Source organism: Salvelinus namaycush, chromosome 2 (genome assembly GCF_016432855.1).
Source record: "Salvelinus namaycush isolate Seneca chromosome 2, SaNama_1.0, whole genome shotgun sequence".
NCBI classification, from domain to species: Eukaryota; Metazoa; Chordata; class Actinopteri; order Salmoniformes; family Salmonidae; genus Salvelinus; species Salvelinus namaycush.
This window is the reverse complement of record NC_052308.1, coordinates 52,896,569-52,920,368: the sequence shown is the minus strand read 5'-3', so window position 1 is coordinate 52,920,368 and position 23,800 is coordinate 52,896,569. Positions and strand designations below refer to the sequence as shown.

Sequence of the window (23,800 nt, the reverse complement as noted above, 5' to 3'; positions counted from 1 at the left end):
GTGATTCACATCAATGCACTATGTAGATATTCGTATCGCCGTAGACTAAACCACTGCTGTCATCCTTACCTCCAATCGTTTATTCAAGTTGGATAATCTTTGGATGCTGACAGCAGTCACACCATTGGAAGACATAGCTTGGACTGTAGTCTACAAAAGCCTATTGCTTCTCTTTTCCCGCGATCCATCAAAAACGTTTGGTGTGTCATCATAGTGGTCTCTGACTTGTGGTCAGACTCGCTCAGGTGGAACAAACTTAAACTAGCGCCTTTTTTCAATGCTGATTTGAATGTCATTGAGCGAACAGATGAGTGTCAAAGATTTTTCCCGCAAACATCCTTTCTGAATTTCGAAGTAATCATCTAGTTTTTCAAAAGTATCTGTAATCTGATTACAATATTTTTGATGGTAACGTAATGGATTACAGTTATCATTTTTTGTAATCCCCATGTAATCCGTTACTCTCCAACCCTAGGAATGGCTTAACATAAATGTACTGAAAACCCATAGAGATAGATAGAGAACTCATCTTTTTATCTGTGCCATTATAGCGTCTGTGGTAGCATGGGCGGCGCCATTGAGGTTATCTCCGTTTTGAAGTAGTCTATTTTCTTCTTTATGATTGGCTGATCCCTCCTGATGACCTGGTTGGACATAACTCTAACAGGGTCACCAGGAGGGATCAGCCAATGAAGTTGGAAGTCCCACCAAGTTGACTACATTAAAATGGTGGAAGCCCTCAATGGTGCTGCCCATGCTTATAGGGCCTTTTGGCAGCTAGAAGCCTCTATCATTATCTATGTATATATGCGTTACGTGACGGAATAGGGTAAGTCTGAATACCAAATACTGAGAAGTACATAGGAAATGCACGCCTTTCTTAAGTCTGAATCTGCCACTCTTTAGAAAAGGAGTGCTTACGTGACTTAAACATTTGCCAAAAGGCATCTCCGGTTTAAAAGAAAACAAAATGATACACATATAATATGATAGATATGCAACATGAATACACTGACAGTCTATGTACAGTTTGCTTGAAGATGGCTTTGGCCATCTATTATGTGGTCTGGTATTATCTTGATATTGAGGAGGAGCACATGGAGTTCCCTTATAGACCGCGAGCAACTCCACCATCGTTTGTGTGTTCTTCTCCAATGTTCAGTTTTTCTCTAGAACACACAGTACCAACCCCACAGTAAAGAGACCAGTACTAGGACAAAGCAAGGGAGCCATGGTAGGTTATTGGTTCCACTAGCTGCTAGCTTGAGCTGGTTGGTGTGGCGTTGCGACGTGGGGGTGTCTTCCTCGCTACAATGCACCAGGGCGGCCTGGTAAGACGTGGGCCTCTTCTGGGGCCGGTCAGGGCTGGAGCCATCCGTCGGCCTCTCGCCGATGAACAGCAGAGTGCGCCGTCGATGGTCCAGCTCCGTCTTGAACAGCTCGTACTCCTTGTGCGGCAGCTTGATCCCCAGGACGGTACACCCATCCGTGGGGGTCACGTCCTGCTCCACTCCCACCTCCCACCCCCCCGCCTTCCCGCAGCTGCCCCGCCTGGTCTCGTTGAGCACCCTGGCCGTGGCCCCTTCCAGAACGGTGACTCTGACCCGGGTTACCTTGAAGACGAACTCAGTCCCTCCCGCCACTTTGGCTGAGGGGCCTCCCTGGGCGTAGTGGCCCGAAGCCCGCAGGGTGAAGGTGGGCTGGCTGCAAGTGGGTTCCGAGTAGTGGCGGTAGAGGCCTTCCCAGGAATGTTCATCTGGGCGGAAGGTGAAGTCTCGGGTGAGGAAGAGGACGGCGGGCCGGGCTTCGCAGCGTTGGCTCACCCATCGGCCGTCCAAGGACAGAGGCGTTGCTGCAGGGACATGGGGTAACACGGGGGGGCGCTGTTCTGAGGCCCGGAACAGCAAGGCGCACGCTGGGCAGGGGTGGATGTGGTGCTGGTGGAAATAGATATAGAAAGGTTAGGGTTATACAGTAGAACTGTCATCCAAAATGCCAAGCTAGTTAATATGAAGCCTTGTATTGACCATAAAGTAGTATGCTTGTTTGGAGATTGGGACACTGTTTTATGTTTCAGTTAGTTAGTTTATCACTGTGGAAGGTATTCAGCATCAGATGAAGAATGGATAGAGAGAGAATTACCAAATTCACATACAATGTCCTGAAATACATTTTAATAAAATCCCTGCCTTGATCTACATGTATCTTGTTAATGGGGAGTCTGTAATCTCACCATAGCATTCTGCAGTGGCTGCTGGTAGCCCATTGGTCGATAGTATGTCCTCTGGGTCCAGTCTGTGTGCACGTCCCCAAGGAAGAGCTCCTGAACCAGACCTCCATGGGGCTGATGCTGGGTCTCCACTCTCACCAAGCCCAACTCCATCATTGAGTACCCCGAGGCACCCAGACAGTCCCTCCCTGCCCGGGCGTTGTACAGCTCGTACAGGCGCCCGGGCACCATGCCACCCAAGGTGAGGCCCACACACATGGAGGGTAGACGGGCGGCCAGCTGGTGCATTGCACCTGGGCTGTGGATGACAATGCCCACTTTGTGGAGGTGGTGCTCGGTCTTGGTGGCACCCCTGGTGATCCAGGACGCCTGGCGCAGACGGAGCTTGCCCCGGACCACCAGAGAGTATGCGGGCTCCTCGCACCCACTGTCAGTGTAGTAGTGTTGCAGGGCTTTGAACAGGCGGTTTGGGTAGAAGGTGTAGGAACGGGTCAGGAACTCAGGGCCAGGCCGAACTTCACATCTACTCGGGAGAAAGAGGTTGAAGGGAGGTTGTCAGTTCCATTTTAGCAGCTAGCTGGATGGATGATTGATTGATTGATTGACTTGAATGAAATTGGATGAAATAATTAATTATCTGGGTGTCTTATGCAAACAACAACCTTCTGAATCACCCTGAGGCTAATTGACCGAGCACACCTCCACAAAGACAAAAAAGGTGACAGTTGTGGAAGAGTTTCCCATATTCATCATTAGATTGCAAAGGACGTGATAGACATAAATGGTACATATTCAGGAAATAGCCTGTACCGTTCTAAACTTTATTTGGACAACACTTGCCTTGTTGACACCCAGCTGCCCTCCAGTCTTGGGGGAATGTCGGCTGTGATTCTGATGCCGTCCTGCAGGTGGGGATATTGACACTGTGGCTCCCATTCCAGGCTAGTCGTGTGGTTGGAGAAAGATCCAAAGAGGGCTATGGGTACCTCCCAGAGCTTACTACCCGACACAAGATCAGCTAGAACCAAGAAAAATAAGAACACTCCCGGTTATCACTCTGTCAATCGGATAAACACAGTTTATTTTTTACCCCATACTGTTTATACGAAACAGAAACACAAAATAATAAGCTTGGAAGATGATTATCAATCTCATCCATCATAAATCAGGGGTTACACACAGAACAACTAATAGCCAAAGGAAATGATTCACTCCCTGGGCTTTTCAGGTCCAAACAAGATTTGGTTGACTGGAAGCAGTTTGAGGGTTCACATTTCTGTAACTGTCCATGTAATGAGATGTGATGGCTTCGTTACAGGCCATATATAGATTTGAATTAGACCATGGCCACATCCACCGAGAGGACCTTTTCGAGGTTTCACACATCTATCAGCCAGCAACTGGGCTCCAACTCCAACTCACATTTTTCCGATATGTGTGTGCATGTGCGTGTGTGTGTGATATCTACATTGTGAAATTGAAGTTTCAGACATGATTTGACATGCAATGAAAGATATTAAATTATATGAATTAGACCCTTCTTTGACACGTTTCACTGTGTTGGAATTATCATAGCTCAATCAAGAGTAGCAAACACAAACATGACAGCATGGTACATTTACTCCTATCAAAATCAATATATTTTACTCAATTTTATCAACATAAGGGATCTGACGCATGTACATCTGCAATCTCTTTCTTTATTTTGACTGCTATAGCCACACATTGTGATGTATCTATGTACTCGTTTATGTGCATCGATTGGCCTGCCTTGGATGGAGCAAGGCCCACAATTTTAACAGAGACCAAGACAATCGTGCTCGAGTTGATTTCTTTGATTGAACCCAAATGATGCGAGCGTGAGGAGAGGGACTGATATCCAGCACGAAGATCACTCATTGGTAATAGGACGCTATGGCTCCCGTTTCAGTCTCCCCAGCCAAACGTCAAACAGCAAGGGGATGAGTCCCCATTGACACCCACTAGTTTTCCCTCACCCACCCTGTTCTTTTTCTATATCTGTTCCCCTCTTGTTCTGTGTCTTGTCTTCCTTTCCCTTAGTCCCTCTTCGTCTCTCTCACTTTTTTTGGCCCTGTGCTGTCTCTCTCTCTGTGTGTCCTTATGTTGCCCCCCCTCTTTCTTTTGCTCTCTCTCTTTCTTTGTCCCTCTCTCTCGCTCCCTTTCTTTGTCCCTATGTACATATTATATTCATCCCTTTACATTTGTGTGTATTTGCGTGTATAAGGTAGTTCTTGTGGATTTGTTAGATTACTGTTAGATATTACTGCATAGTCGGAACTAGAAGCACAAGCATTTCGCTACACTCGCATTAACATCTGCTAACCATGTGTATGTGACCAATAAAATTTGATTTGATTTTTTATCTTTGTCTGTTTTCCCTCTCTCCCCGGGGGTTGGTGGGCTTCGTCATGGCCCTGTGGACAGCTTTATGGATGTTCTTTGGGTCGGCTACCGGAAGTTTGTCTCTATGTCCCATGTTTGTCCCAGATAAAGCTCACTTCGCTGCCAGAGTCGCCACCAAGGCATCCTACTAGATGGCACTTTTCAGCTACTTCTTTGATTGTAGAGAAACCAATGTTTACTCAATCTACTTCCTTTTAAATCTTTCGGAGAGTAATTGGACAGCTTTTATTTTCTGTGTCAATGTCAGCCTGGGGATTCTTTTTCCTTAGATGTTGGAATGGTTTCTGCGTGCCATTGAAGCTGCCTTATAGGCATTGTGCGAGACTCACTTAGATACTCTCTCTGCTCAGCATGATGTTTGGTTTGGGAGATTTTTGTCTTGAGGCACTTTTTGGGGAAATAGTGATCAAAGTCAATTAGTTAATATACAAAATAATTGTCCAAAGCAGAATAAACACGGTTGCAATTTTCCCTCTCTGAAGATGTATTTTTTTATTCTATGTGTCTCCATTATTGGCGAGCACCACCGTCAAATTGACTCATTTTATTCCCTAGAGAGGACACTTTTTATGTACTTTTACTGTGTTGGAATTATCATAGCTCAATCAAGAGTAGCAAACACAAACATGACAGCATGGTACATTTACTCCTATCAAAATCAATATATTTTACTCAATTTTATCAACATAAGGGATCTGACGCATGTACATCTGCAATCTCTTTCTTTAATCAGGATTAATTAATTTGTTCCTCTTTGGTCATCTGACAAGTCTGTTTCAAGTTAGTAGAGAAAATGTGAATCACCACACTCCATTGAATGGACAGGACTTATGAGATATGGCTGAAGAATCTTTTAGGGTGTAATATTCAGGCCTCTGTTTTGCCCAATTTTTCTAGTGTTTTTCAGGTGAGCTGTCATTCTGTTTCTCTCCTTCCTTGGATCTCATTCCAATGGGACATATGGTTGCATTTACCAAAAGAATAGAAGTTTAAAAAAATGTGCTTTATAAAAACTAAATTGTACAACCTGGGGTTTAAATTATTGTACTTAGTCTAAAAGGGGTATTATAGCATGACTTGTTACAAGGTAACGTAGTAGTTTTATTTTCCACAGGTTTACAACATAATCTATTTTTCTTAATTTAGATTATTAAGGTAGTTGTTTCTTAATTCAATGAATACCACTGATTCTTCACCTGTGGTCAGGGGAATATTCTAATTTGTTATTCAGCGACTCCTTGGTTTGCTATGAAGCTGAGGAATGGGGAGACATTTAAACCAACCACTTTCAATTTGGAGCTATGGATGCAAGGACTGACAGTCCATGAAATTAACATTTTAATATTGAACATGTTTTGAAGCTTTGCATTGTTTGTTAACAAAAAAAATGCAGCAAAACAACCTTATACTTTAGGTTATGATCTGGTAAAACTATTGGAATACTAATCTCATGAGGTATTTATAACTTATAGTCTTCCAGAAGTGATGGCTATATACAGTATAATTCATTGTTATAGCCATAAAAAATGCATGTATCAATCCCAAATTGCCTCTTTAGTTAAAATGACCAACAGCTGTACATATTGCAGATTGTACCTTAAATTAATGTAATTTCTGGCTGACTACCAGTCCTGGCTGTAACCTATGGAGGGTGCCAGTGCACTGCCACTGAGCCTCTGCTCATCAATGGCCTCACCTGTAGTATCTGACCAGCGTGTGGTCACAGTTAGAAACTCCAGGGGACAATGCAGTGAATCAAGTGTGGTCTAACCCCCAGACTGCATTCCAAAGTTACCCTCCACAGCAAGGATCAGTGACATAATAGCAGCAACACTTTAATAGGGAATAGGGTGCCATTTGGGACATTACCCTAGTCTATCAGCCCTACCGCTGCCACCCGGAAAGACAGGCATGTCTGAACCCCAGCCTAAGTCATCTACCTGCCTGGAAATTCCATCACAGGATCAATCCCACACACTGCAGACGTTGATTTATAAAAGGGATGCCATTTATGATGGACCTCTGGGCTCCTGTTTGTGTTTGTGATTAGGGTTTGGCAACTCGGGCTTCTCCATCTCATGTCTCATCTACCAACTACCAAGCGAAAATACTTTTTATGTACCTCTCTATTTGGATCTGTCTAGGTGCAAACACACATGAGGTGGGATCCAGGCGGTTTTTAATCTGCCACCCACGTCTTGTGGGGGAGTTGAGTGCTCGACGCCAGCCAGTCTCTCAGCCAGCCTGCTGTCAGACTCAAGTGTTTCCCAGTGCCTGTGGCCACTGTTCTGTGTGTTTGCCTCTCTCTCTTTTTCTCTCACTGCTTGTCTTACTGCTCCAATGCTGGAGGAGAAAACCCACTTTAACTGTCCCTGAATAGCTCCTTCACACACTGCTACATGGCTTTTGTGTGGAGCTAACACCTGCCTCTTGATTAGGGCAAACTTGATGAAAAAGCCATGTTTACGACTCATTACTTTTGGATGGATTTCAGAATATTTTCTATTTTCTTCTTTCTCTTTCTATATTTGTTTCTTTTTTTTGAGTGTGTGTCCGGGGTCTGATGAGGTACAGTTGGTCGGAAGGAAAAGCGGAAAGCTTCTTCGTCTGGTGTAATGAGTCTCCCAGTCCACTGATTACTGGGGGGAGTAGGGTAAAAGGGAAAGGGGATACCTAGTCAGTTGCACAACTGAATGCTTTCAGCCAAAATGTGTCTTCCACATGACCCAATCCCTCTGAATCAGAGAGGTGCGGGGGGCTGCCTTAATCGACATCCACGTCATCCACGTGTGTTTGTGTATGTGCGTGCGTCTGTAAATGCATATGTGCATCTGCCTGTATTTGTGTGTGCGTGTATGTGTGCCTGCATGTATGCGTCAGTGTGTGTGGGTGTCCGTCAGTGTGTGAGAAGTTTAAATTGAGTGGTACAGTGCAGATACACTCTGTCTCCCAGGTTGAGTTGGCCCTGGCCCCATCAAGCACAGCTGCTTTTTCAGACACTGCTGCGTTGGCCTCCACAGCAAGGATCAGTGATATAATAGCAGCAACACTTTAATAGAGGGAAGTATCTCACCGCCCATGTACAGATGGATAAAAAATATCCTCAGGCATCCTCATAGGGACAAGGCTTCTAACTCATTAACATTTCCACTATATTGATACTCAACCTACTGGGCACAGACATCAATTCAACATCGAATCCACGTTGGTTCAACGTAATTTCATTGAAATTACATAGAAGCAACATTGATTCAACCAGTGTGTACTCAGTGGGAATGTTGTGCATTCAGCAGTACACAACACTGATGGAAATATAACATGTAAAACAAACATGCCTCTCTGACATGTAGAATCAGGAATAATGTCAGCTTTATTCATGACATTTCTATCTGCAATGTTCTGTAATGTTTGCCTGAAGCTTACTCGGCATTTCCCAGGTGCTCTTTTATCCGTCAGTGGAGGCTCCTCAGAGGAGGAAGGGGAGGACCATCCTCCTCAGTGTATTTCATAAAAATAAAAATGGTAAAACATAGAAAAAGTTATCCTTTTTAGATAAAACTATACCAAATATATTCAAGTCACCAAATAATTGATTAAAACACACTGTTTTGCAATGAAGGTCTACAGTAGCCTCAACAACACTCTGTAGGGTAGCACAATGGTGTAGCCAGAGGACAGCTAGCTTCTGTCCTCCTCTTGGTACATTGACTTCAAAACAACACCTAGGAGACTCATGGTTCTCACCCCCTTCCATAGACTTATACAGTATTTATGACAACTTCCGGAGGACGTCCTCCAACCTATCAAGAGCTCTTGCAGCATGAACTGAAATGGTGTCCACCCAATCAAAGGACCAGAGAATGAAACTAGTACTGAACACATAAACTACAGCACTGCAGTGCATAACATGTGGTGAGTAGTTGACTCAAAGAGAAAGACAATAGTAGAACAGTTTTCAACAAATTAATTTCTTAAATGAAGGAGAAGCAAGCGAGAGAGAGATTTCGTTAAAAAAATAACTTTCAGTTTCACTTACTTAGCTAGAAATGCAGCTGGCTAGTTTAGTTACTCAAACACCCGGCTCAAACAGAGGGATGCTATGTTATCTAGCTGTCTATGACTATCCAACACCGCACTGGAACTCTTCCAAATCAAGGTAAGCTTTTGGTTTTATTAATTTATTGCCACCGGGGGCCCTCTGGTGTAATTGCTTACTGACTATACACTGTAACGTTACTGCATGATTGTAGCGAGTTTACTAACGCATTAGTTCTATTAGCTACGTTGACTAGGACGTTACTTTAGCTAATATGGGAACAACGGTGTAGGCCGTGTGTAGCGGTTATGACATGGTTTGGCTTGGAAAGGTTTTTTCGCCTGGTCACGTACAGCTGATGTGTTGTTCATTGAAGTCCACAAACGAAGGGAAAAGGTGAGAGGAGAAGAGTGCATAGAAGCTAGAATGAATACAACTTGGCTGCTGTGATCAGGGATGTATTCATTCTGCCGATTCTGTTGAAAAACGTTTCTTAAACGGAAGCAAACGAAACGGGGATAAACATACCTGCATTTGTCCAATAGGAACTCTTGTTTACAACTGTTGGACTAATGATTACATCCTATATACGCTACTGCAGGCAAGACACTCTTGCCTGCAGTAGCGTATATAGGATGTAATCATTAGTCCAACAGTTGTAAACAAGAGTTCGCAAGGCGGTATTGAATGTGTCACTGTCTGTCCATGTGTCCCTGTCTGTCATCTCAAATGTTTCTCTCGACCTGTGTGCGCCCATGTTGTAAACGTTCATTCATAGGCTAGGTTGTAGCAACCTCATGGTGGGTATAGGGAAAATGTATGTTTCATGTAGTAGCCTCAACTACGATGTTACATTGAACTGCGTGAATGGAATATGAATGACAGTCATCCAACATGCTCTAATAGAAATAAGGCCATGTTCATTAATTTTTTGTTGTTGTCCTCCCTCATCATAAACGGCACTAACCGCCACTGTTATCCAAATAGCAGCTTAAATCAAATGTGACTTTGGTATAACATGTTTATCATATCAAATTATATATATTTTTTACTTGCCTTTATTAAATCAGGTAAGTTATTGGAAATACATGATGACCTTACATATGGGCACCTCCTATCATATGGGCACTATGGGACGGTCTGTGCGGTCAGTAAATACAACACCTGTGTCCCAAATGGAACCCTGTATACTATACAGTGCACTACGTTTAACCTGAGCCCTAAGGGCCTTGGTCAAAAGTAGTGCACTATAAAGGAAATATGGTGCCATTTGGGACGCATAGGTTTCAATGTACCAACAGCCATTCATCTCCTCAAGCTGTTATATCCTCCTCGCGCTATAGCAGCCTCAGCCATTCACATTCTCTCTCTCTCAAAGACATCCTCACTGGAAACAACAAAGTCAGTCAAACCGAGATGTCTTTCTGCACGGGTTTAAGGGCGTTTCACAGGGGGCACCAGGTCGGTTTTGTTTTTTCCCCATCTCGAGTGTCCCCTCAAGTCGTATAGCCACCCATTGTTGTCTTTTCATCAAAGTTAAACCTGACTTAATCCGGCGGCCCTGTTTATTTAGTCAAGGGATGAAGGGGGTGGGGGTGTTCTTCCAATAAGGCCTGCCAGTTCCCTTGTGGTTCACTCTGGCTCCTATTAACCCAACAGTACTCCGCACATTCCTCTCTCCAAACACTACCAATATTCACCCACAGACACTGTGGTGAAGGCAGGAGCTTACCATCAAAAATTCCAGTGACGTTATGGAACCAGACGGTGGCTACTGTTATATAAATATATACACAGGTGATATACATTTGAATGAATGAGGTCAGATGGGTTAGTGAGATGAGTAGGGTGATAGGAATGTTAGGGATGGAAGGGATGAAAGGCAGGGATGAAATTGGGATTCTGAGCTCTGAGAATTCAGTGGCTGTTATTGCAAGTCTACTCGAGCTCTGGTAGGTGCTTTCACTCTGTCATTTGCATGTAAGTTCTACAGCAGGAGGGTCTTTAGGCCGTATAAACATTATTTATTTAGTTTACAAAAAATGAATGTCCATTCTAGTAATTCTATTTCTATGGTTTATGCTACCTCCATCTTGCAAGACTTGTACTTTGCACCAGTAGGGTGGTTCTACTGAATATACTCTAATAGGGATGTTTCACTCAGGGTCAGGGATATAAAACAGAGATCCAACTTGTCAAAGTTTGAAACAATCCCAAAGAGCAACAGTCAGCACCTAACATGCAATGCATGCTGGGCTACTTACAGAGAACAGTGGAGAAGATAACAGAGCGAGAGAGGGGGAAGTTGATTGTCTATTGACGTTATGGGGCTAGAGCTAATTGGTGGGTTGGTTTCATCTTAAATAGATAGTTCACTTGTCAAAAAAGTGAACTATCTCTTTAATTCTATCTGTTTGGGTTGGGTGAAATTCTAACAGTTGCTGGGTGTCAACGCTTTTCTCATATGATATGGTGTTTATCACATGCAAGTTTCTATTTGACTCTATTTAGTCTAATTTAAACCCAGGGTTGCTCAGTCATATCTCGCCAATATGATTCAGGAGGAGGGGAGGGGGTACAACTAAGAGAGAGGTGAGATCATTTGGAATTATGTAAATAAGCCAAGTATTGACATTGTTGGACATTGTTGCTGTGTTGTTGCAACATTAAGGTAGAGTTGCCCAAAAGTCTGAATCAATATGGAAGATTCTTAGTCTAAAGGCCCAGTGCAGTCAACATTCAGTTTTTCCTGTGTTTTATATCATATCGTGCAAGAGCTGATAAAACAAACACTGCAAAAGTGTGAACAAATTTGATTAATGTTATTTCCGGACATTTGCTGATTGAAAATACACTCTACAAAGGACCTTCTAATCAGCATGTTGGCATGGGCGGAGTTTCGGCTTTCCATGGTGACATCACCATGTGGTAATTGGTTAACAGACCAATAACAAAGAGAGTTCCAAACATGTCTGCTAATAATAGCAAGTTTTCAGTTTCCCCCTCTCCACTAAGACTACTCCCAGCCAGTAAAACTCCCAGCCAGTAAAAGCAAAATTCTTGCTTGAGAAATAGTTTTTTGCTAAAAAGCTTTTTTTGTCCATTTAAATGGAGATCTTTTACGCTAAGGTACTTTATTGTTACCCAGAAATTATTTGGTATTTATATAAAAACAGCTGCATTGCTCCTTTAAGTCATTGCTTAGGTTATTGTCTTTTTGGAAACCCTTCGAATGAAGTAGTCTTGCATTGTTTGCGTGGCGTTGTCATGAGACTAGCATTCCACCTGTCACAAGCTCCAAAGTCCAAAGTCCAAAATCCAAAGTGCTGGAGTACAGAGCCAAAACAACAAAAAATGTGTCAGTCTCCCAATACTTTTGGATCTCACTGTATATGGTTCTAAATAACATAATTGCTTACTTAATTGTGTGCTGTGGATTCTTATCCTATATTAATTGTGTGATTTTCACACCAATCATTTTTGTCTCACTTCATAAACCTTTTGGAATTATGGTCGCTGTCCCAATACTTTTAGAGCTCACTGTATGTCCAACCACTAATGAAAGTGAATGGAAGTTCCTTGGATAACAACTTTGATCTACAAACAATGAGAAAAAGTATTGGGTTGTGGTGTAAACTAGACTCATGGCATGTGTCTGGGCCCAGGGACTCAAAAGCTCCTGTCTACTTGACTGAGCTGAAGCAAAAGAAAAACAGCTCTTCAAATACCAATCTATTGGCCCTGAGCAGCGGGTGTATTACGGTGATTATGAGTGGGCAGATGCCTCCCACCGTCTCCTCGCGCATCACCTTAGCGGGCCCTGGCGGGCAAAATGCTTGTCTCCCCCAAGGCTGCTGGGAGGAAAATCAACTCTAAACGCTATCCTGAGGTAGGGTCAGTTAATGGTAGTGTCCTGTTATTCCATCTATTACCATAATGGCAATATTAGTTCCAGGACCACGCTTCCCTGCTCCTGGGGAACCATGCAAGGCTTTTCAAGAAGGCTTTTAAAGAAGGACTCCTGGGCTTACTATGCTGTTTGTCTCTCTGGAGAGAGAATGATAGCCTTTGATAACAGACTTATTCTTCACTAATCTAATTTCAGTAAGCAGTTTTTTTATAAGGTTATAATATAACTTTAAATATGGGACTTTTTGCAAGGGTTTTAATCTTTCATCAACAAGTTGCATCATTGCTAAAGTCCTCAGCATATTTCTCTTAATTTAATGTCCACTCCATGCTCTTTCTGATAGACACACTGTTAGAGGCACTGTCAATTGTTCTCTGAATTTAACTTCACGTCAGACAAGTTTAACATACATTTCGAAAGCAGATCAGCCGGTGTGAACAATTGGATGCTTTTAACTACTGCCCCTTAAACGGTGGATACCTGCTCAAAGTTTCAACAACTTCTGATACGGTGATTTCAACATTTCAGCAATTCAACGGTTAGACGACAGCCCTAGAGGTAAAAATAAACTAGCTATTCGCTAGTTAATTTGATCACTGATTATGTATGCAATCATTCAGTTGTATTGCTTTGTTACAACTTTGGATGAGTCAACTAGCAACAAGTTGTTAAAGACAGGTCAAACATACATGATTCATATTTCTGTAAGTGTTTAAGCTATCCTTTAACACCTTGGTAAACAGCGCAGAAAAAGCAGTTCACCTTAGATTATGTTTTTGAGGAATCTGATTCTCGGCGATAGTTTCAAAGCCATGTGCTTTAGATATACGTGCTCATACATTTTTTAATCCATGTTAAATATATTTTTAAAGATCATGAAAACTGTATGGGAAAATATTGTATCAAATTCATGGTGCTGCAATGTAATCTGATTCCTCAAGTTAAATAAATAAATCATCAAAGTAGGCATTCATCTGAAATCATGTTCAGTGAATTAAATAACATGTAAATTAATACATGTAGCCTTTAAAATCTACTTCTGAAAATAATACATTTTGGTGAAGATTCATCATAATTGACATAATATAAATCAGATATCATCATGGAATCATATGCACATAATCAGGCTTCAGTTTCATTTGAAGCTTGGCTGTTAAAGCTGTTACTGTCCAGATGCACAGTAAGTGGACGAAAACTGGGTCTCGAGGGCAACCAGAGGACACAGACAGACAGAGAGACAGAGAGAGCGCAAGTGTGAACTTACCTTGCCACAGCCACAGTACCCAAAGTCCCCTCAACAGGCGAGTGAAATGTCCTTTTGACATGATCCCTCTCACACACACACACACACACACACACACACACACACACTCACTCGCACTCAGAGAAAGACCCTCAAAGCCCACTGTGGTCCAGAACAAGCAGCCTCTTCAATACGTGCTAGTAATTTAGGACATCACCATGCCAAAGATTGAGAGAGGAAAGCCCAATAATCCAGTTTGAAATGTGGTCCTTTACAGATAGTGTTTGTTGGTTTCTTCTTCTATTTCAGCTTGTCCTCCCATGGTATGAAATGCAATCCACTCAGTCAGAATAAATTGCTTGAACCCCCTCACACTAAACTCAGTGGTAGAGAAGAGGATTTCTCTCTCTCTCTCAGTTGTCTATCTTGGTCCTGGGCTGCACTCTGTTTGCGTCCTGTGCATGTGTGGCTGTGTGTGTGCTCCCCCTGTCTGACTGTTGGTTTGAGCGGAGAGGAGTGAGTGTGTGAGAGAGAGAATAAAAGAGAGAGTAAAAGAGAGTTTAAAACTTCTCCAACTGAAGCCTCTGGGAGTTTTCAGAGTAAGTTGCAAAAGGGCAAAGAAATAGCTGCAGGCTAAGTGAGAAACAATCAAATCCCCAACATATCTATAAAGTGAAAAAGTCTTAATACTTGAGAGAATTACCATGTATAATGTTTTTTTGCGATTTCCCTCCTTTTCCACTCGCCTCACTGTATGTTATACATTATTATGCCTCTAATTTGTGGAAGCTACATAGCAACACAGTACACAGCCCCCAGATCACACCTCACTGCTGAGGCACACACACACACATTCAAAGGGCGGAGTTGACATTGCTGACCACTGCAGAGGTAAAGTGGGGGTTTGCTGGGATTTCAAAGGTGGCTGCCAGGGCAGTGTTGGCAGGGGTTCTGGGATCAGTGGGCAGACTGGGGCTCTGGCTCAGCCCCACAGACGGGTAATAGAGGTGGGTGGCTTTTGGGCTGATCACAGGCCAGCCAATTGGTTCCCTGAGGAGTTTCTACCCCGGGTGTGTGGAGCTTTGATCCACTCCACGCAAATGGCTGGAATTTTCATACACTCGCACACACCAGTAGCGTAGCCAGAAATTCATTGGTGGGTGGGCCTAAAGAGATTTGGGTGGTGTAACGGTTGTCTTCCTCTTCTGATGAGGAATATGAAGGATCAGACCAAAATGCAGCATGGTAAGTGTCCATGTTGTTTTAATATAACAGAACAAGAAAAAAGACAAAAATAACAAAGAAAACAGTCCTGAATGGTGAAACAAACACAAAAACAGGAAACAACTACCCACAAACACAGGTGGGAACAGGCTACCTAAGTATGGTTCTCAATCAGAGACAACGATTGACAGCTGCCTCTGATTGGGAACCATACTAGGCCAAACACAGAAATACAACACATAGAACAAAACATATAATATAGAACATAGAATGATATAAGGAACTTACTTTGATAGGAATGCACACATGTCCGAAGTTATTATGTGTAAGAAAAACAACAAGGAAGGCAAAGCGAGCGCCAGTAAGAAAATGTTCCAATTCTTGCAAGACAGCGCAAATATATGCATTCTTGATCTGCGCAAACATGGGGGAAGTGCGGTGGATTCTCCTCGAAGAGAGAAGTTTGTCCGGCTCAGTAAAGCCTCAAACATAAATTGTCCGCTACACTGAAATGGACTACTTCTATGTGAATTAATGAGGAGGCAGAACACACCTCAATTCAAACTGTTGTTAGAAAATACAACTTGTTAGAAAATAATTTTAAATTGACAAGTTGAAACATAGTCTATAGATAATTACAGATTCTACCCCCAAGCCATAAGACTCCTGAACATCTAGTCAAATGGCTACCCAGACTATTTGCATTGCCCCTCCCTCTCCACACCACTGCCACTCTGTTGTCATCTATGCAGTCACTTTAATAACTCTACCTACATGTACATACTACCACTGTACCAGCACCCCCTGTATATATTGTTATTTTTACTGCTACTCTTTAATTACTTGTTACTTTTATCTCTTGTTCTTATCTGTATTTTTTTTCTTCAAACTGCACTGTTGGTTAGTGGCTCGTAAGTAAGCATTTCACTGTAAGGTTGTGACACGTGACTAATACAATTTGATTTGATTAGCAGGCAGTGCATGTTAACTGTCCTTTTAACTGTCACATTTTGGAACAGTGAGTGCATTCTGACATCATGTGCATAAAACAACTCATGCTGGGGGCGAGCGTTTGAGATATTTAGAACTCACGTGTGAAAAGGATAAAATAAATAAATGAGGTCTTCTCGAATTAGCATACTTTCAGCACCCATGTGCTGTCCACCTCCGCTGCTGCCGCTTCATAGTAATGTTTGTAAATGACTAGAATATGGCTTATTGTGAGGTCAATAACTCTGATAAATAGCTCCATTATGGGCAACGAAACATGTTGTTTTTATTAAAATTAATTATAGCAATACCAAGCTTACCTTCCGGTCCTCCTTCTCATCTTCAAGCTCTCCCTCTCAAGCTGAACAGGACATCAGCAGGCCGGGGCTCATGATTGGGAGTGCCTATCCATTGCATTGTGTAATTAATCAATAAGGCCTAGGGGTGTGTGGTATTTGACCAATATACCCCGGCTAAGGGGTGTTCTTAGGAACAACGCAATGTGGAGCGGCTGGATACAGCCCTTAGATGTGGCATATTGGCCATATACCACAAACCCCCGCGGTACCTTATTGCTATTATAAACTGGGAACCATCGTAATTAGAAGAGTAAAAATACATGTTTTGTCATACCCGTGGTATACGGTCTGATATACCACAGCTTTCAGTGCTATCAGCATTCAGGGCTCGAACTACCCAGTTTATAATGCACAGCCTGGTCTCGAGGGCGGCAGGTAGCCTACTGGTTAGAGTGTTGGGCCAGTAACTGAAAGGTTGCTGGATCGAATCCCCAAGCTGAGAAGGTAAAAATCTGTCATTCTGCCCCTGAACAAGGCAGTTAACCCTCTGTTCCTAGGCTGTCATTGTAAATAAGAATTTGTTCTTAACTGACTTGCCTAGTTAAATAAATAAAATAGACTGTTTCACCTGTCTTTGTGCTTGTCTCCACCCCCTCCAGGTGTCGCCCATTATCCCCTGTCCATTTATACCTGTGTTCTCTGTTTATCTGTTGCCAGTTCGTCTTGTCAAGCATACCAGTGTTGTTTTTGTACTCCTGTTTTCTTGAGCCCCTGTTTTCTAGTTAACCCGGTTTTGATCATTCTGCCTGCCCTGACCCTGAGCCCGCCTGCTGTTCTGTACTTTTTTACACTGCCTTGGATTACTGACCTCTGCCTGCCCGGACTCTGAGCCTGCCTGCCGCTCTGTACTTTACCGAGCCTGAGCCTGCCCTTCTTGACCTGTCGTTTTCCTGCCCCCTGTTTTTATAAATAAACGTCTGTTATTCAAACTGTCTGCATCTGGGTCTGATCCTGAGTTGTGCTATAGACTAGACATAACATAGTAAAGGTACATCCGGGACACTCAAATTTGAATGATATGTTACGTTTGGTATGGTTACATAAGACAGATGATTACTTAAGACAAAAACAAAAGTAGGGTGGTTGGTCAGGTTGAATGGATAGGTGTATAACACATCTAGCAATCCAAAGGTTGTGAGTTCAAAGCTCATCATGGACAATTTTAGCTAATTAGCAACTTTTCAACTAGTTCATAATTTTTAGCTGCTACTTAGCATTTTACCTAACCCTTTTAGCTAACCCTTCTCCTAACCCTAACCTTATCCCTTTAACTTCCCAACTCTAACCCTAAGCTCTGGCCTAGCTAACATTAGCCAGCTAGCTAACGTTAGCCACCTAGCTAGAATACATAACATATCATACATTTAATATAAGAATATATAAATCTAAGAATTGTAAATCCTAACATATCATACTAAATGGGTGATGGACATCCACAAATTAATACATACCATACGAAATGTAACATATACATACATGGAGTGTCTCGGATTTATGTACAGAATAATATGAAATGCTGTGAGATCAGGTTGTAATGCAGTGTAGCCTAGTTTTATATATACCATCCCAGCAGAGCAAAAACTCTGTACATTTTCGTAACTTTGCCCTGTGCTTCTCTGAGCATGCTCTACTTCTAGCCTAGGCCTATAGTATACTGAACTAAAATATAAATGCAACATGCAACAATTTGAATTTTTTTACTGAGTTACTTTTCATATTAGGAAATCAGTCAGTTGAAATAAATAAATTAGCCCCTAATCTATAGACTTCACATGACTGGGCAGGGGCGCAGTCATGTGTGGGTGAGGGAGGGCATAGGCCCACCCACTGGGGAGCCAGGCCCAGCCAATCAGAAGTCGTTTTTTATTACAGACAGAAATAGTCCTCAGTTTCATCAGCTGTCCGGGTAATGCGTCTCAGATGATCCCGCAGGTGAAAAGCCGGATGTGGAGGTCCTGGGCTGGTGTGGTTACACATGGTCTGCAGTTGTGAGGCAAGTTGGACGTACTACCAAATTCTCTAAAACATCGTTGGAGGCGGCTTGTGGTAGAAAAATTAACATTCAATTCTCTGACAACAGCTCTAGTGGACATTCCTGCAGTCAGCATGCCAATTGCACAATCCCTCAAATCTCTTGAGACATCTGTGGCATTGTGTTTTGCAACAACTGCACATTTTTGAGTGGCCTTTTATTGTCCCCAGCACAAGGAGCACCTGTGTAATGATCATGCTGTTTAATCAGCTTTGTGATATGCCACACCTGTCAGGTGAATGGATTATCTTGACAAAAGAGAAATGCTCACTAACGGATGTAAACAAATTTGTGTACAAAATTTGAGAGAAATAAGCTTTTTGTGCATATGTAACATTTCTGGGATCTCATTAAAACGAGCGTGCAGGCCTTGGTCACAGGACAGTTCCAATAGTATATCATCAAGAACCGGTGACAAACTGTGATTATGATGGTGAACGGATTAAGTATCCACTGCTTTTCGGTGCATGGATCAGATTATGAGGGGAATTAATCCTCTAATTTGAGTTTTCCTCAGATGTGACCCCATCAATTTACGCATGTGATCCATGTCTACATAACACACGTCCAGTGGCAATTTTAGCATGTAAATCTTGGTGGGGAAAAAATACAAAAACAAGTGGGATGCATGCCAGCAAAGCCACTATACAAAACAACACTAAACAATACATTAATTGCACTATAATGATGACAAACAGTGTCCACAAACTGGGGCTACATAAAACTGTCCCAACAGCAGTCCCAACATCTTACCACTGCTACACCTGGCTAACAGTGGAGCCTTGTCTGGCAGCAAAACAGTTAATTCAGCCTCATTTACTGCCTTTAAAAAAAACATAGCTGATATGTCTGACGGGCTTAAAAAATGTGGTTTCTAATGACAATTGAGATGTTCAAACTATGGCATAAGGGGACAACAAGCGAATTAGAGGCAATCCATAATTTCGAGTAAGACATTAATGAGCGAGCTAGGACGGACGTAGTCAATATAACTATTTGTTTAGCACTTTTGAAATGTACAGCGACAGAATTCAGAACATGGGCCGTTCTTACTGTACATCAAGTCAGAACCGTAGGATAAATCAAGGGGGCAAATAAGGAGACAATGAAAGCTCTTACAAAATTCGATGATGACATTTCTCTAAAAAAGATTAGGTGAAATTAAGAGGGGTACATAGACCAAATTACTAGGGTGAGGCACATGGGCTACTAACAGCTTACTACACAACATACACTTTGCATTACTTTCGTAGCTACAGTATACATATGTCCCTGGCATATTACATAATTTATGCAGCCGCATACAATACATTTTTGGACTCACCTTGTCGTGCTCACTTGAACAGGAAGGTGGCACGGCGGTCCTTCGTGGGCAAATTTTGTCATCAAATCTGGCATTCTCTGGATTGATGGAGCTTTCAAAACAACTGGGAACTCTGGAAAAAAAACAAGGTTGAATCATGATGACGTCATTGATCTTCAGTTCGTAGCTCTAGAAAGAGGCTAAATTTACAATTCCGAGTTGGATGACCGTACAAAGCATATTTCCCAGTTGGAGCTAATTTTTTTCCGGAATTCACAGTTGTCTTGAACTCACTGAAGTCAAATTTTCACAGTTCCGAGTTAACAGTTGTTTTGAGTGCGGCACAAATCATGCTTCATTGACAGCATGGCCGGCTGAAGCTAGGCTGAAACACCTGCATTTTGGAGCTGCCTTACACCATGCCCAAACCGGACGCGTGCGCCATTGTGCGCAAATTGATTTTGTCCCCCCACACCAAACGCGATCATGACACGCAGGTTGAAATATCAAAACAAACTCTGAACCAATTATATTCATTTGGGGACAGGTCGAAAAGCATGAAATGTTTATGGCAATTTAGCTAGCTAGCTTGCAGTTGCTAGCTAATTTGTCCTATTTAGCTAGCTAGCTTATGTTGCTAGCTAATTTGTCCTGGGATATAAACCTTGAGTTGTTATTTTACCTGAAATTCACCAGTACTTGTGAATAAAACTGTAAATACATTATGCTACATACATACAGTATGCGCCTACAGTAGAAACGACGATATACAGAAAATAAGGAAATTTGATAGGAATGCACACATGTCCAAAGTTATTATTTATAAGGAAAACAACAAGGAAGGCAAAGCGAGCGCCAGCAAGTATATGCATACTTGATCTGCGCAAACATGATTGAAGTGCGGTGGGCTCTCCTCGAAGAGAGAAGTTTATCCAGCTCAGTAAAGCCTCAAACATAAATAGTCCGCAACGCTGAATGTGAGTTAATGACGAGAAAAACACACCTCAATTCAAACTGTTGTTAGAAAATACAACTTGTTAGAAAATAATTTGAAATTGACAAGTTGAAACATAGCCTATAGATAATTAGCAGGCAGTGCGTGTTAACTGTCCTGTTGCGTAATAATCACATTTTGGAACAGTGAGTGCATTCTGACATCATGTGCATAAAACAACTCACGCTGGGGCAACCGTTAGAGATATAAGGTTAATAACGTTATTTTACATTCTGGGCATTTTTTCCAGTCCCACAAAAAAACGCAACAAAGCGCAACAAAGACTTCACTGTCACTCAGAAACTTATTCCAGTGTCTGCCTGCCTGCCAGTGTCACGACTCCGGGTGGCGCTCAGCGGTCGTCGTCACCGGCCTATTAGCTGCCACTGATCCGTTTCTCCCCCTCCTTATGTGTTTATTGGTTACACCTGTTTTGTATTTGTTTGTAATTAGTTGGGCTTATCAGTCAGCCGGCCCGCCCGTTTCTTTGTGCGGGATTGTTAGTTTGTAAGCGTGGTGTTTGTTTCGGACTATACGTGTTTGTGTATGTTCGAGTTTGTTACTGGACTGTTTTCGTTCCAGTTTATGGAGAGCACCCAGTGTATAGTAGGGTGGCCGAAGTTCTCCGTGTTTCATTAAAGGAACATTTGTTATTGCATCCTCTGTTTCCTGCTCCTGACTTCGCACTCCGACACCCAGTTTTTACAGCCAGCTGAAAATCTTTGCCAGTGTGTGTGTGAAGGCTACATGCCCCCCCCCCCCCCCCTCACTCCGAAGCATGTGTAGTCTACTGTACAGTAGCTACTGATGTTACAGGCATGATTCAGAAATTAGGGAGATTTTTAATTAGGGAACAATGGATTAACATTTTCAATGCTAGTTAAGGATACTATAGCTATTACGTTTCACATTTGATTTATTAACTACAAAAAAGTTGCTCTGCACACACAAGCTTGTTAGCTAGCTGGTTAGCTAGCTCTGCTCTAGCTCTCAAACTCTAGGTGGTATTATGTGTAATGTAATGGAACTGAGAGTCATGATCAAGGGTTAGCTCTGGTCCAACTTTAGTTAAGCCAACTCTCTGAAGTTCAAAGACATTCAAAGTTCCTTCATAGAAGCTGCTTTACCGTAGATGTAATTCTGTGGGCCTAATGCATGTCATAACAACAAGATGCCCAGCGCTTCATGACCAGTGCTCTCCTGACCTGCAAAATTTCAGTCGCATGTTGCACCCAGACAGTTGTCTGTCCAATGTACATAACTTGTCTGCTCCATAGCAAGCTGTTCTATCCATTGGTGAAGCAGTGCGCAGCTTAACACTGTATACTCGAAACACTCGGTTTGTTATTTTAACTAAAACATAGCCAATCTTTGTTAAACATAAATACCAAACTTGTTTTTGCATGGATTCTGCGACGTGGTTAGCTTTTAACAGCTAGGACCGATATTTCTTGCCCCGGAATCCTGCTTAACTGACAGGTTGAAGTCTACTTGAAAGAGCCGCTAACCTAGGTAAGCTGCTAAAGTTAGTCATCAAGCTAATGAAGTTAGTCCCAGATGAGTTTTCCAAATGAGCCCTCTTTGTCTGGAGAGGTAAATGAACGGTTCCAGCACTGTAGAAACTATGCTTTGTTTCAGGACAAACTGGATAACTCAGAGTTCCAATGCGGCAATTGTTTATAGGCTTGACGTGGCTTCCTTGATTGCGAAGGTTGCCAGCCTACGTAAGAAACTGGGGAAAACGCAGAGTGGAATGTTTATCTTTTCTACGCCAGTGGCTGGACGGCGTTCACGCATGTTGGATGCATCTCCTTCTTGTCGTTTGTCATTATCCGACTGGCCGGTGTTGCCTGGAGTTTGTTCGCCAGGGGAGCCATCTCCTGCCTCTCCTCCCCATCTGATAGTGGAGTCAAAGGAGCACAGCAAGAGGAGCATGGCAATCAACGATAGTCGCATGTCATGAGCTGTGGAAGCTGAAGACAGCGGCCTGCCACAAAGCAGCCTACACTTCCAAAGAGAGGCCCGGAGTGGATACAAACAATTAATAGTTTTGCTGCCCTGGAGCTTAATCTTCCTGCACCTTCGTCGCTGGGGGTACCTGTGTCTGCGGCTGCTGTGCATACTCCTACTTCTTCCCTTACGATTTTGAAGTTGATGTCGACAACCTTCCATCCCTACTCTGGATCGAGCGGGGATTCTCCATCAGTCGGAGGCCTGTACCATCCTGTGAACCGGGGGAGTGGGTGGATTTCCTCGTCCATCTTGCCAGCTGTGATTTTGGGCAGCTCCATGGTAAGAAATTGACTGTTCCTGGTGCAAAAACAATGCCCTATCCTGGAGCGAGTAAATTACATTACTAAGCGCTCCCGAATGTACTACGCCAGGACATGGACATTGATTCCATCATAGTCCATATGGGTTTTAATAACATTTTGAAGGGCAGCTCTGACTAGTTGAAACTGGATTTCAAAGAGCTGATAGACACTATCTATCTCTGCTAGACACTGTAACGGCTGTCTAATTCCTCCTTCTCGGATGAGGAGAAGGAGTAAGGGTCGGACCAAAACGCAGCGTTGTATGCAGACATAATGAATATTTATTAAAGACAAGACGGACACGAAAAACACTTGGAAAATTACAAAACAACAAAACAACGTAGACAGACCTGAACTTGAGAACTTACATAGACACGAAGAACGCACGAACAGGTAAGACTAGCCAAACGAACGAACAAACGAAACAGTCCCGTGTGGTGCAACAGACACAGACACAGGAACAATCACCCACAAACAAACAGTGAGAACAGCCTACCTTAATATGGTTCTCAATCAGAGGAAACGTCAAACACCTGCCCCTAATTGAGAACCATATCAGGCAACACATTTAACCCAACATAGAAACACATAACATAGAACTCCCACCCCAACTCACGTCCTGACCAACTAAACACATACAAAAACAAGGAAAACAGGTCAGGAACGTGACAGAACCCCCCCCTCAAGGTGCGAACTCCGGGCGCACCACCTAAAGTCTAGGGGAGGGTCTGGGTGGGCAT

General features: G+C 42.8%; 1 protein-coding gene across 1 annotated transcript; it reads right to left on the bottom strand.

The window, feature by feature from the left end:
• Positions 1-1,169: 1,169 nt before the first annotated feature.
• LOC120022173 (protein APCDD1-like) lies at positions 1,170-23,036 on the bottom strand. The gene is made up of 5 exons (XM_038966051.1): positions 22,924-23,036; positions 22,539-22,642; positions 3,071-3,248; positions 2,234-2,753; positions 1,170-1,937 (listed from the first exon to the last, which is right to left on the bottom strand). The coding sequence occupies exons 1-5, from the start codon at positions 23,034-23,036 to the stop codon at positions 1,170-1,172; spliced, it is 1,683 nt and encodes a 560-aa protein (XP_038821979.1).
• Between the last annotated feature and the right edge of the window lie 764 nt (positions 23,037-23,800).

Excerpts from the sequence above, each read along its gene's own strand:
- LOC120022173 (XM_038966051.1), bottom strand. The coding sequence starts at position 23,036 with ATGGAGCTGCCCAAAATCACAGCTGGCAAGATGGACGAGGAAATCCAC. Across the intron at positions 2,754-3,070 it reads GGCAGCTGGGTGTCAACAAG|ATGTGAAGTTCGGCCTGGCC; the intron begins GCAAGTGTTGTC and ends TCTCCCGAGTAG. Across the intron at positions 1,938-2,233 it reads AGCCACTGCAGAATGCTATG|CACCACATCCACCCCTGCCC; the intron begins GTGAGATTACAG and ends TATTTCCACCAG.